Below are 13,975 nucleotides of genomic sequence, written 5' to 3'. Positions count from 1 at the left end.
GGGACTCCTTCCCATGCACCTCAAAGCCCTGTGGCTGCTCAATGTACACCTCCTCCTGTATGAAGCCACTGAAAAATGCAGTCTTCACATCCATCTAGTGGATCTTCCAACCCATCTCTACTGTTGTCGATATAATGGAGCGGATCGAAGTATATCGAGCCACGGGAGCGAAGGTCTCCTCATAATCAACTCCCTCTGCCTGGGAGAACCCTCTAGCCACAAACCTCGCTTTGAATTTCTCAATGCTGCCATCTGCAGCATGCTTTACCTTGTAAAGCCATCTGGAAGTAACCACAGATTTGCCCTCAGGCCTCGGCACCACCTTCCAAACATCATTCTTCATGATAGAAGAATACTCCTCCTACATGGCCTCTCTCCAGACCTGCTGGCTAGCTGCCTCCTCATAGCTAGAAGACTCAGAGTCAAGGATGTTGGTAACCATTGCCATATAGCTACAAAACCTCTCAGGTGGTCTACTCTCTCTGACCGGCCTCTTAGGCTCAGCGACAGATGTGGCATCTCTCAAGGTGTCCTGAAGCCACTTGGGCTTCCTCTTCCCTGAGTGCACTTCTCCCATAGGAGAATGAAACTCCTCCTCCCCATCATCAACAGGAGCCTGAACTCCTAACTGTCTGTCTGTTGTCCTCCTCCTTGCACCTGAACCTGTAGAAGCTAAGGTACCGTGTGAATTGTCCATCAGTGGACTCCCTAGTGAACTGCTCTGTGAACTGCTCTGCATGCTACCCGGAGCACCACCCCTTTGGCTCGGCGAACCACTGCTCACTAACGGACCTGACATCCTCATAGATGTACCTTCGGATCCTCCTGATCCCTGCCCACTAGATCCCTGCGACTGACTCAACTGCTGCTGAGGGTTTGGCTGATCCAGATACTCTAACTCCCGTAACCTCCTAAAGGCCCTGTCCTCCTCGAACTTCACATCCCGCCTGACAACAACTTTCCTCCATGCAAGAATGTAAATCCAAAATGCCTTTGAGGTCTCACTGTAGCCCACAAAGATACCCTTCTCTGTGGTGGGCTTTAGTTTGGTCCTCTTCTCCTTGGGTATGTAGGAGTATGTAATACATCCAAAGATACGAAGATGACCAATATCAGGCTTCTTCCCAGAAAAAGCCTCCTCCGGAGTCATGTGCCCCAAGGCACGATGCGGACTCTTGTTCTGCAAGTAAACAGCTATGTTGCAGGCCTCTGCCCACAAGAATAATGGCAACCCCTGATCATGTAACATGGCTTTGGCAGCCCCTACGATGGATCTGTTCTTCCTCTCTGCAACCCCGTTCTGCTGGGGGTTGTAAGGAACAATGAACTCCCTCCTAATGCCTGCCTCCGCACAATAGTCAACAAACTCTCCAAGGGTGTACTCTCCCCCATTGTCTGACCTCAGGGACTTGATCTTCCGACCTGTCTGTGTCTCCAGAAGAGCTCTGAACTCCTGAAACCGCTTGAAGACCTCACTCTTGGTCTTCAAGAAATAAATCCAGGTCCTCCTGGAGTGATCATCAATGAATAAAACATAGTACTCATATACACTCAAGGAAACATGAGACATCCAACCGCTCACATCGAAATGAATCAAATCAAATATCCCAGTCGCTCTGCTGTCACTGCTGGGAAAAGGGGATTTGGCAAACTTGCCCATCGCACATCCTCTGCAAGTATCAAAGTGATCAGTACTGAAATCTAGCACACCTGTAGTGATCTCCCGTAAAGTCCTCAAGGCTCCATGATATATATGCCCATCCTGTGGTGCCAAATCTCACACAGTTCAGAACTGCTAGCTCTGTTGTCGGTACTACTGCTCAATGTCAAAAGGGGCTGGAATGCAAACTTGTACACCTTTGCATGGCGTACACCTATCACTCTAGCTGAATCAGCTGGAGTGCCCCTGGGATACATCAACAACTGTCCTCCCCTGAACAGTACCTCATATCCTCTGTCCTCCAAAGCTGAGACGGATATGAGGTTCTTCCTCATCCCTGGCACATAAAGAACATCTGTCACCTTCAAGGGAGGTTTGGACTCCCTCTGAAATGTCAGTGTCCCCAACCCGACTGCTCTAACAACTCTGTCATCACCGAGTACTACCTCTATATCAGTGCCACTCTCTGAAAGCTCTGAGAAGTACTCACGGACTCCTGTCATGTGACGTGAAGCCCCACTGTCCACATACCAGATACCCGAGGATGCTCCGCTAATCAAGGGAAAAGCATGCTCCCTCTGAACCTGAGTGGCAGGTGATCCTGCACTAGAGGACTTACACGTAGTGAACGCAAACTCCCGGTCAAAACGATCTGCAAAGTCCTGAACCTCTGCTGAAGCTGCCATGCTCTGGTTCTTCCCCTTCTTCTTCTTCTTCTTCGGACACACAACTGCATAGTGTCCTATCATTTGACAATTCCAACACTTCACCTTGGAATAGTCCTTTTGTGTTTTATCCTGTTTACCTTTACCTTTGCCCTTGCCCCCACCATTGCTTGTGGAAGCCTGCTTCTTCCCTTTGCCTTTCTTGCCTCTTGCCAACCGTGCTACATCCTCATCCTGCTCAACTGGCTTGGCTACCCCAAGCTGACCTTTCCTGATCTCTGTCTGAATGCAATCATCCCAAAACCTCTTCCATGTGAGAAGGGTCTCACGTGCACAAACCCCATCAGCAAAGTTCATCCATGAACGGGGAAGGCCATTCACTGCAATCTGCACCAACTCAATGGATGGAATGACCTCTCCAACTGCTGCCAACTCATCTCTCACATTAGTAATCTTTGTGAGATATCCAGCTGCACTATCATTACCCATCTTAATAGTCTTCAGCTTCTCCTTCAGGACCATTTTCCGGTTCTCATTGGTACTCTGGTAGAGATTGGACAATGTTGTCCACATCTCATGGGCATTTCTCTTTCCTCTCACATGAGGAATGCAATGGTCTTTGACTCCGTCTAGAATTAGTCTCTTACCCTTGTTGTTCTTTTTATTATACTCAGCCAACTAAGTGGCATCAGTAGGCACAACAACAGTGTTCTGTGTGGTATGCACCATAATGTCCCAGACTTCTGCCTCCTCAAAGATGCTCTGCATTCTCTCCTTCCAAACGCTGTAATTGTTATGCCCATCCAACCAATCCTCCACCCTCAATCCCAATGACATCCTGCTATCCTAAAACTGAAAAATAGCACTGTTGTAGTAAGGATAAAGTTGTTGTTTGTGAAAAATCAGCTTTTCGGAATTTTCTGAGTGAAAAATCAGCAGGCTGTAATTTTCCTCCTTGCTGTCCCAAACTGCACTGCAGCACTCAAGCTCTGATACCATGTAAAAATTTCTCATTTCCCACCCCGGTTTTCAGTTTCACCTTATTTCTCCAAAATAGTTAAATGTCCATTCCCATATCTATACATTCAACAATTGGAAAATAAATTTTGCTGAAAACACAAATTCTGGAAAAATTACAGAATGCTGGAAAATGCAGAAATAAATATCAGCACATACAAACAGCCATTTAACTCATTTAAACACAGTGATTTTTTGTCAAGATGACCTTGGAAAAACTCCTTACAACTCTTGGGGAAAACCAGTTCGAGAGCTCTTTCTTATTTCTGAAAAATGCTTTTTACAGTGAGAAATATTCAGCAAAAAATCAGCAAGCAATTTTTACAACTTATCTCATTTTCGGTGCCTCAGCCAACTGGGAAAACTTGCAAACAGCAAAACAGAACCGCAATAAATGTTGTACGACCTCCTCGAAAAAATAGCAGTACAGCTATACGGATTTCTGCCCTCGACTTGCTGAAACTCAGCTGTACAGACTCGCTGAAACTCCGCTGTACGGACTTGCTAAAACTCCGCCTTGCTGAAACTCCGCTGTACGGACTTGCTGAAACTCCGACTTGCTGAAACTCCGCCTTGGAATGTGCACCAAGTTGTTGCCTCCTCCTCACTGTCCAGAAATCTCCCTTGCTCTCTTGCTCTCCTTCTCTCAATCTGTTCATGAAAGAATGAATGACCTTTTCCTCATTTTCCTCCCCTAATCTAACCCTAAGTGACTTTTGGGTAATCCCTAAATGCAATGGCTGAAATAGATTGAGATCTAGGGCTGAGATTAAATGCTTATTTAAATCTCACTTTCTATTTTTTAATTCACCCCACTTTAATAAAGACCCACTTAGTCATTTCTTTCCAAAGTCACTTTTCCTTTCTAATTTTTTATTGACTTTAATAAAGTCACTTTAAAATTAGACTTTAGTAATTTTATCACTTAAAGTCACTTTTAAATTAGATTTGACTTTATAAAAATTATAAAGTCACTTTAGGAGAAAAATTAAATTCTTTTGGACACTTTTCCCTAGGCCAAAGATCAAAGCCTTAGGGAACCACCTGTACTCCGCTACCAAATTTCAACACAAATTAATTTAATTAAGGTGATTCCCATGCTTATCTTGCAAAACCATTTCTGGGTTTTGGAGATCTAAGACTAGAACACATGTTTGATGCTACACAAACTAACACCAATATCCCAACATTTTCAAAAACAATATCTGTTAATGCTCCAACAAGATCCCTCTTGAGTCTCAACTTACTCGTAGTAAATGCTTAGAAACTTGGATCAAAAATGCCAAGAAGTTTCAGCCTATTTGTTTAATTTTGTAGCTGAAGTCAGTATTCAAGTCAACAAACTCAAAGGAAATTAGATTATTATTTTTTTAAGTTCATGTAGGCCACAGACAATCAGGTCAACTCCACCAGTTGAATGGGTTTGACCCTTCGTCAAAACCCTCTTACTTTGACCACTATAAATACACCAATCGACCTCCTCCAGTTGGCATCAATTTGGATAGTCAAACCTTCTTTATTTTGTCCACACGTGTGAAGGAGAGAGAGAGACAAGACCAGCGAAGTTGACCAAAAGTTTGACTTGCTTTGGCTGTTAAATGGAGTTAGAGGAGGGAGGGTTTAGTCAAGTTTAGAGGTGCACTAAATTTAGCAAGGGGACCCAGAGAGTTCCACTTTAGCAAATTTAATTATTTCCTATATATTGACTTAGGAAAATTTTATTTTTACTATAGTTAATTTATAATTTGATGCCATCCTATTATTAAGTATTAACAACCTTGTGAGTGCTTTTCGGGGCCCAAGTCGAATTATAAAGGAGAGATAAGGAAGTTGGTGGAGTGAGTTTGAAAAAGAATAAGAAAAGTGTGTGTGTTCTCTTCAGCAAATTGTAGCCAGCAAGTTCGGAGCTAGGGCTTCACTTCCAGTGTAGAGGAGCAGAGGAAAGAGGCCATTTTGGCCCTCATATTTTTCAGTCCACCATTTCCCAATAGGATGCCGAATTTGCATGCGTAGAGGGCCACGCAGCAAGTTGTATGAATCTGTACGGATTTTGCACAACCACACAGCAAGTCGTACAAATCTGTAAGGATTCTGCACAGTCGCGCAGGCCACACGCAAGTGAAGAAGGTGCAGAGGGTTTCAGTGGTTGCTAAGAGTAAGGGAAGTTTTCCCTCTTCCTTGTAATTTTCTAAAAGAGCATTTGCTGAAGAAAATAAAAGAACACACAAGCTTTGCAGGTTTTCCTAGGTAAATTTCTAGTGTTTATGTTTTAATGTGCTTGTGTTTTTAAAGTTTATTTCTGCTACTATTTTTTTAGTGAATGCATTTGAAAGTTCAGTTTCAGTTTCTTTCACTACAGAAAATTCATTAAATTGGCTACTAGGTATTAAAATCTAACATTGACCAATGTTGACTGAGGTTTTTCTGGGTTGTTTGACTTCTGTTGACCAAACATTCTGTTGCTTTGTTTGATCATAGTTTGAGTGAGGCAGTTGACCGAAATTCTTTGGCAATTGACCCAAATTCCTAAGGCAGTTGCAGGGGCTAAAATTCAGCCTATTTACTAGATTTGACGGGCTTTTGCAAAAGACTATAATTCTCTTTTGACCAAATTTGACATATATGATTTTTTTGGCCACTTTGACCAAGTTTGATTGGGATATTCAGATTGTACATTTGTTGAATTGGAGAATTTCTCCTAAGAAAAGATTGTTGGGTTTTTCCTCAGGTTAGGTTTTCCCACGGTAAAAAAAATTGTCTCTTGTGCATGTTTACTCTACTCTGATCTCTACTTCTCTATTGCATTTATGGTTGAAATCGTTTGAAGTTTAATTACTTGTGTTGAGAAATCTAAGGGCTTGTAATGTTAATGATTTCTCTATTCTGATAACTGCTTGTGAAGTAATTTCAAACTTTGAACAATTCAAGAACAGTGAATTCTTATATGTTAATGATTATTTATTTCATCAACCAGCTACCATGCATAATAAATAAAAGAACAGTAACACAAGATATAGGCAGCAGCCAGGGCAAAACCTCTCCAAACCTGAGAGGAAAACCCACGGTAATTCTTCTTATACTTTTTTCTCTTGATAAAATTTCCAGGACCAATACAAAAACCCTTGAGACCAAGTGACTCCAAGATCAAGGCTAGAATCTCTTCTTACTGCTGCAACATGGATCTGAACTGCTATGATCTGATATCTTCAGTTGACTGTCTACAAACCCTTACTGCAGTCCTGAAGCTACTGTAGGTTCTCCATGTGTAAGTGAACAGTTTGCTCCTATAATCCTTCTCTTGCTTCTCTATGACAGTAGCTCCTTACTAGCCCAACTTCCGAGCTCTTTAGATCTGAAAGCAACTTTTGTTACAGAAATAGATTTGGACTGTATAATGGCCCTAACAGTGATCAGATTCTCTGCACAGTATCATGACCTCCTTAGCTTGCTGGACCCTCGATCTAGGAGCCTTTATGCTTCCAATACTTCTGCCCTTCAATTAGACTTGAGATCGAATATAAAACATTATGGTGAGAGCTTGGATGGTGATGCCCTAATCCCGTACATGTGGCAATCTCCTGTAGCTTTGACTGCTGTCATAGACAGTCTTGATCAGTGTTGATAATATCGCCGAGATATCGGCGATATTCGGAAATATCGCGATATTTTCGGTGAGCCGATATATCGCCGAGAAAATATCGCGATATTTTCGGCTTTTGAAAATATCGCGTGATTTCCGAAATATCGCCGATATTTCGGAAATTATCGCGCGACAATCCAAAATATCGCCCGATGACTGTAAAAAATTTCTGCACGACCTATAAAAATCCGATTTTGGTTTTTTTTCATATCATTTTCATTTCTGATTGCTGGAGAAGGAAGGGGAGAGCTATGTGGTTGCTGCCAAGGAGGGTTTGAGCGTTCTAGGCCCTAGTATTGATATGCTATTCATGGTAATGTTAAATTCTTAAAGTAAAAGTGACCCTCTCCTTAATCTTCATTTTCATCCTTTTACTTAAATTTTTAACATTACCATGAAATGACTCAGGATGTTTGAGAGTGGTTCCGGCCTCATTGGATTTCATATGGAGAAAGTAGAATTTTAGATTTCATTTAAAATGCAGCAGACTTATCAGTTTTTTAGGATTTCAGGATTGGGAGATTGTAATGTTTCCAGGTGACCACCTGTCCGGGCTACCCCTGCCACCAGTAGAGGACGTGGTCTACCTCCTATAGCTCTTACTTCTAGTTCTTCAGCTTCTAGAGCATAGCAAACTCCACTGCCAACTCCACCAACACTAGCATCTACATCTAGAGGGAAAGGGAAAGCTGTGGCATTTTCTCGCAAGAGGGGCAGAGGAAACCAATAGGATTAGACTTTAGTTATTTTCTTATGTGCTTGTAAGTTGTACATGAACAAAGAACATTGAATATTCAAGAATCAAGACCAAGCCTATCACATTCTAATTTCTAAATAGTAAATTTTGATTCTATTTATTTTTTTAAAGTGAACTATGAACTTTGAGAAGTAATTATATTTTAATTTGATTGCAATTTAATATGGATAAAAAACTATATTTTGGTATATATATATAAAACGTGTCCCCCGTGTCTTGTTTCCAAGTCGTTGTGTTTCGTATTGAATACTCGTATTTACGTATCCTTCGTGTCTCGTGTCCTCGTGTCATGTGACTTAGCTTAGAGAATATTGATGTATTGTCTCCGTGGAGGGTGGAGTCTGAGGAGCCCCTCTTGGAGGAGTCACCTTCATGGTTAGAGCCAGTGGCAGATGATCCATTAGAGCAGGGGCAGCAAGAGGAGAACTCAGAGTCAGAGGAGCAGCAACACTCAGAGGAGGAGCAGGAGGAGGAGGAGGAGGAGGACATTGCGGGAGCATCAGCATCAACACCATCTGCTATAGATATAGGAGAGCATAGCCCCATACCTAGCACTCATTATTTGACATTAGGTGCAGAGGCAGGGTCAAGGCCTCCTACTACTAGGGGCAGGCCTGGAAAACAACCCATCATGTTTTCCCGTAAAAGGGGGAGAGGGCACTGATTTCAGATAGATAGCTGCTAGTTTTATTTGTTGTGCTACATATAACTCATGATGATGAGATACTTTTATATATGTGATGTTATTTTGTATTGGTTCTCCACATTTGAGTCCTTGAATGGACAATTATCAGGAATCAGCAGGATTTGGTATCGCCTTTGATGTATCATTTCTATTTGACATCATATATATCAGTGTTTTCTTCATATTTATGTGCCAATGTGTTTATTTCATGTTGTTATTGCTTTATATGTTTAAAAATCTGAAAAAAAATGAATATATTATGCATTTTTTATGCTTGCCGATATTTGCCGATATTTTCGCCGATATTGCCGATAAGATATTTTATGGACCCTCGCCGATATTTTCCCGATACCGCTATTATCAACATTGGTCTTGATTGTGGCCCTTTGCTTCTCCTTATCCCAACACTTATGGCTAGTATCCTTCGCATAGATATGAGACCCAAAACAATGATAAGAAAGGGAGATTGGATGATGCCCTTGCTTCGCACAAGTGGCAGACTTCTCGTGATGTTGACTGCAGTCATAAACAAGCTGATCTGCGGCTTCTCCTCGCACTCTTGAACAATAGTCTTTCACATGAAGATTGAGACCCAAACCAGTGATGTATGAATGCTTGAGGAGGAGGGCTATTTATAGTATTTTGGGCCTCCATTTCAAGCCGAAGTGAACAGCCTCTTAACTGACTTCAAGCTGACGTGAATATGATTTAAGCCGACATGAACATTCATATATAAATATATATATATATATATATGCCAAAAATACATTATTTCTTTTTCATTCGTTTGGAGGGATCATTTCGTAGCTCTTTTGATCTTGCCTTTGAAGGAGTTCTGCCATACGATTCTGCCCTTGATCTTGGAGTCATGCTTGTACATTTTTCAAGTGTATACATTTACATAAATGACACAACCTATCACCTAGCCTATAGCTCATAATGAGAGCTACTAAAACAAATATTTTGATCATGAAACCCATGATTCAAATACACAAATATTTGATAGATATAAATTACATCATTTCCATTGGCTTGTGTCATTATGAAGACCAATCCTAGTTACACTTTCTTCAACAACTGGAATGTGCTAAAGTAAGAAAAATATCATTGGAAGTAATTATATATAGTAGAAAATTGTGCTTGTCTTTATTGCACTTAAAAAATCAACATGGTATCAGAGCTTTGGTGAAGGAAAGGGCATTCAGATCACTCTTGAAGGAACCTACTTCTGCAATTTAATCTCTGACCAGATCTTTGACCATGGGTTCATCTACTAAGGCAGAGAATAAGGTAGAAGGTGCTACAAATTTTAGGGCTTGGAAGACAAGGATTGATCTCATTCCTGAAGAGAATGATGTTATGGATTATGTGAAAGGCAAGGTTACTGAACAAGATAATGAAGGAAAAGTAAGGTACAAGAAGTTTGAAATCACAGTAAAGAGGATTCTTGTTGAACCCATCAAAGACCACTTGATTCCATATGTTTCAAGACTACCAGAAGTTGTAGGGACCAAAATTCAGCCTGTCTGACCAGAATTGATTGGCTGTTGCAGAAGATTAAAATTCTCTCTTTTGACTGGGTTTGACCTATATGATTTATTTTGCCAGTTTAACCAAGTTTGACTGGGATACTCAGATTGTACTTTTGTTGAATTGGACAATTTCTCCTAAAAAAAGATTGTTGGGTTTTTGCCAGGGTAAAAATTTTTGTCTCTTGTGCATGCTTATTCTACTGTGATCTCTACTGCTCTATTGCATTTATGACTAAAATTTTCTGAAGTATAATTACTTAATGATCTGGAAGGCGCTAAAGTAAGAACAAAATCATTGGACATAATTATCTGTAGTAGAAAATTGCGCTCGTCTTTATTGCACCTCAAAAATCAACACTATTTGCTTTCTTATACTCTAAAGAGAGGTACACTCTTAACCAAAAAGGCCATATTAAAGATGAAGAAGAAAACTTTCTAACCTGGGAATTGCCTTCAACCTATAAAACTTTCTAACCTGGGAGTTGCTTTCAACCTATAAAACTTCCTAACCTGGGAATTGCTTTCAATCTATGAAAAAAAAAGCTTACCATGATAGAATACAACCCCTCGAACTAGTGGCTTTACAAGCAGAAGAAACAAAGAACCAAATGTAGAAAAATGTAATGGTCAATAAAGAGCAACCTGGTCTCCTGAGTGGCTCCTACAAGTCATGGAACTTTTATTATCACAGCAACAAAAATCAGTAAGATAACACCACTATCCATAACATTTTCCTTTTATTAAAGGCTATGTAAGGGCCACTATGATTTCATTTGATGAGTTATTCTGCACACGGTCACAAACCATTAAAAGCTGCGTAACCACAACAAACTGTATTTAACTAAAATTTATAATTGAATAAAAAAATAAAAATAAAAAATTACTGTTCTAAAAATGAAAAACAAGATTGAATTACACAATAAAATATCAGTCATTTAGTAGAGAGACTTGGGAAATAAAACGAAAAAATGTGACTTGTTGAAGAAGGCAATTTAATAAAAGAAAAAATGTGACTTGTTGAAGAAGGCAAATTATAACAAACACTTACTAATAAGGGCAGGCATGCATGCATACATGGGAAACGGCAGAAATGACATGTTCTTTCCTATTACAATTATTGGTATTTTTATTTCTAAGGTTCAAAGAAATGCTGTGTTCTTTCTTTTCATTATTCCAGGTATTTTTATCTGTAAGCCTGTCAGTGATGATGGTTTTGTATATATCGCTTTTCTATACCTTGTGTCAAAGTCACACATAGAAGACTAGACAAAGACATGGAGTAGGTGCAAGGAAGAAACTAATAAATTAATAATTCATATGGTCAGGTGCTTCTCCCCAACTTAACTTGCAAGCATTTGTTGATATGTAGATATCGCATAATAGTAAAACATTATTTGCACATTCAGACACTTGGGTCATACTCAATGCCAAGAATTTTACAAATGAAGCAATAGCTTTGGTCCAGAAGGACGTAACAAGATTTTAACAAGAATTTGTTTCTAAGTATCTATAAGATAAGGTCATTTTATGCTGTGAACACAAGAAAAGCAGAAAATATAACAGAAGAATATCCATGTTTAAACATCAAAGTGTAGGATGTATATTCAAGAGTTGTCAACTAGTTAGGGGAAAAAAGGATATTTATACAACTCCCAATGAACAGGCTTTTCAGCAGAATATCCAAATCTGAACACCAAAGTGTAGGACATGCATATTCAAGCATTATCTGTTAGTTAGGACAAAAAAATGGGACTTTTATGCAACTCACCATGAACTGGTTTTTCCACAAAAGGCTTCATAATTCGCTTTCCATGGACTTCAACAAAATCCTCTTGCTCCACAAAGTAGTCCAGCTCTTGATAGGGGTAATTCCTGTTCACAAGTGCATAGCTTGGAGTAGGGATGCCAAACTTTTGAAGGCGCTGTTGTTTAAGAAAACATGGTTCATCAGTGAATCATACTGTATTAACTCAATTTATAGAAGATTAAAAGTCATCAACAAATATTTGTATTCAATATTTTCAGAGCATTATATCCTACAAATATATGTCTACCTACTCAAGGGGGCAGAAATCGTTTCTAGTTGGTCAAGCAAACATGATATATAAAAGAAGGGAAGATGGTGTGCCATAATGATCAAAATCAACATAAAAATTTGAGATATCCAGAAATAAAATTATTGGTAATATAGATTTTCTAGTTTAATAATTAGAAGGCTTACCAAGAAGAACGCTAAATTTGATGCCACCTTTCAAATCTAAAGAGTAATTGTGTTGAGAAATCTAGGGCAGTCTGATTAAGTTTTTCTTTTAGCTTGAGTTCTCTTACTTTGACAAGTTCTTGAGATGTTATATTACTTCCTTTTGTTATTATTATATTTCTTCATCATCAGGATAAATCCAAAAAAATGAAGATCACAAACACAAGAAAAGAGTGCAAGATGTAGGCACTCGTCCAGGGCAAAACCCCTGAGGGCGAAACCCAGTCAAACTCTTCCATAGTAGAATCAAAATGAAGTTGAGACCATCCAAAGACCCTTGACCTATACCTCTCTCCATCCATCAAGTCAGTCGTTCAGTTAGGGTAGTGTTCTTCCAAAATAGCTCTTCAAGAGTTCCGACCTTCTCAGTTAACCTTTATCTTTGGCACCTGTAGTCATACCAAAAATTTCGGTCCTGTCATTACAAAAGCCAGCTTCGGTCATGTAATAGGCTTCGGTCTTCCTCCTTAATCATTTTCATAGGTAGCTCATCCTCACTGCCTCAATGAACTTCTTGTCTTCAACAAAATTGCAGATCGAATAATTGATAGCTAATGCTCCAAAATCGAATGCTCCTTTATATATATGTGGCCTTCAGAAGATGGATGTGTCCCTTCATGACGCTAACTAGACATCTTATTTGAGACCAACTTGATGGTGGAGGGGTTTTTATGACTAGAATACATAAAATAAATTTATTTCTTTGACATCATGAACCCAAGAAGGGTTTCTTTACATAATAACTTTGACTTTGACTCAACAAAAATCCTAGAGCACTCAATGGGTACTTTGACCTATTGACCATTGACCCAAGCATGAAACCCATGCTTTAATAACTTGTAAGTCAATAAAAAATTATTTTTATAAATTATTTTTCTTTTTTCTTTCTATTGACAAATACATGACTCAAATAAAGACTGGCACTAGTTACATTCTTCAACACTCCCTCTTCACTAGGGAGGTATTCATAATTACATATATACAGAGGTACATGGAAGATCTCAAAATGATATACCCTACGAAGAGTCATAGTGCACCAAGATATCTAATATGGTTGGGACTAAGGTGTGTTCCAAGCTTCAAGCACTATATGTACCATCAGGCTTCCACCCTAACACCAACCCATGGATCTAGGAGGGTATTCAAAGTTGGAGCTCCAAGACCAATGCCGCCCTCCCTACTTCAAGATCTAGACATCATCACAAGCCAGCCAGATGTCCTCCCAAGCATCTTGTCACCCTAAGATGTTTTATCTCCCCTTAACAACTAAATCAGATATATTCATCAATCCAAGCATGCTTCAAAACTTTCAACCTTCTTACGAAGAGATCCTACACAATCACAACCCCAATCAGTAATAAGCTTTCAATATATGCATATATTTAGCACAAACCTTCAGGGTCTTTAGTTGATGTTGTTTAAATCATCATCACATTATCCAAATACATCTCTTTGAAACCTTCCTTCTTCAATTTTCCAGCAGCACCAAACTCAGCCTTAGCACTTCATCCAAGTCTTGTTAACAACTTTATCAATCACAAATAACCATTAGTAGTGCTTCAGCTTGTCTCCGATCTCAAACATCCTCATCGCCTTTTCATCATTCACTTCTCTTCAAGCTCCCTCTCAACTAGAGAGATATTCACTTTCCAAGTAACTAGGGGACAAGTCCAACAACAATCTGATTCTTCACACAAGCTCTTCCTTTTGCATCAACGATTTATCGGAGAATTTTAGACCTTCCAAAACTTCATCACTC

At 39.6% G+C, this 13,975-nt stretch overlaps 1 protein-coding gene across 1 annotated transcript in view; it reads right to left on the bottom strand.

Moving 5' to 3' along the window:
• The window catches only part of LOC149215131 (inositol hexakisphosphate and diphosphoinositol-pentakisphosphate kinase VIP2-like), a 280,111-nt gene extending 268,236 nt beyond the window's left edge, over nt 1-11,875 (bottom strand). Inside the window, exon 1 of the mRNA XM_089392534.1 lies at nt 11,725-11,875. Within this exon, the coding sequence (XP_089248660.1) occupies nt 11,725-11,755 (31 nt within the window). The 5' untranslated portion in view covers nt 11,756-11,875. The remainder of the gene's footprint in view (nt 1-11,724) is intronic.
• Nucleotides 11,876-13,975: the final 2,100 nt, after the last annotated feature.

The sequence above is a fragment of the Pinus tabuliformis genome, chromosome 1_1 (genome assembly GCF_031772625.1).
Source record: "Pinus tabuliformis cultivar Carrire ecotype Pingquan chromosome 1_1, CPIR1, whole genome shotgun sequence".
In the NCBI taxonomy this organism is placed as follows: Eukaryota; Viridiplantae; Streptophyta; class Pinopsida; order Pinales; family Pinaceae; genus Pinus; species Pinus tabuliformis.
The sequence above is the reverse complement of the archived record's forward strand: the minus strand, read 5'-3'. Positions and strand labels throughout refer to the sequence as shown.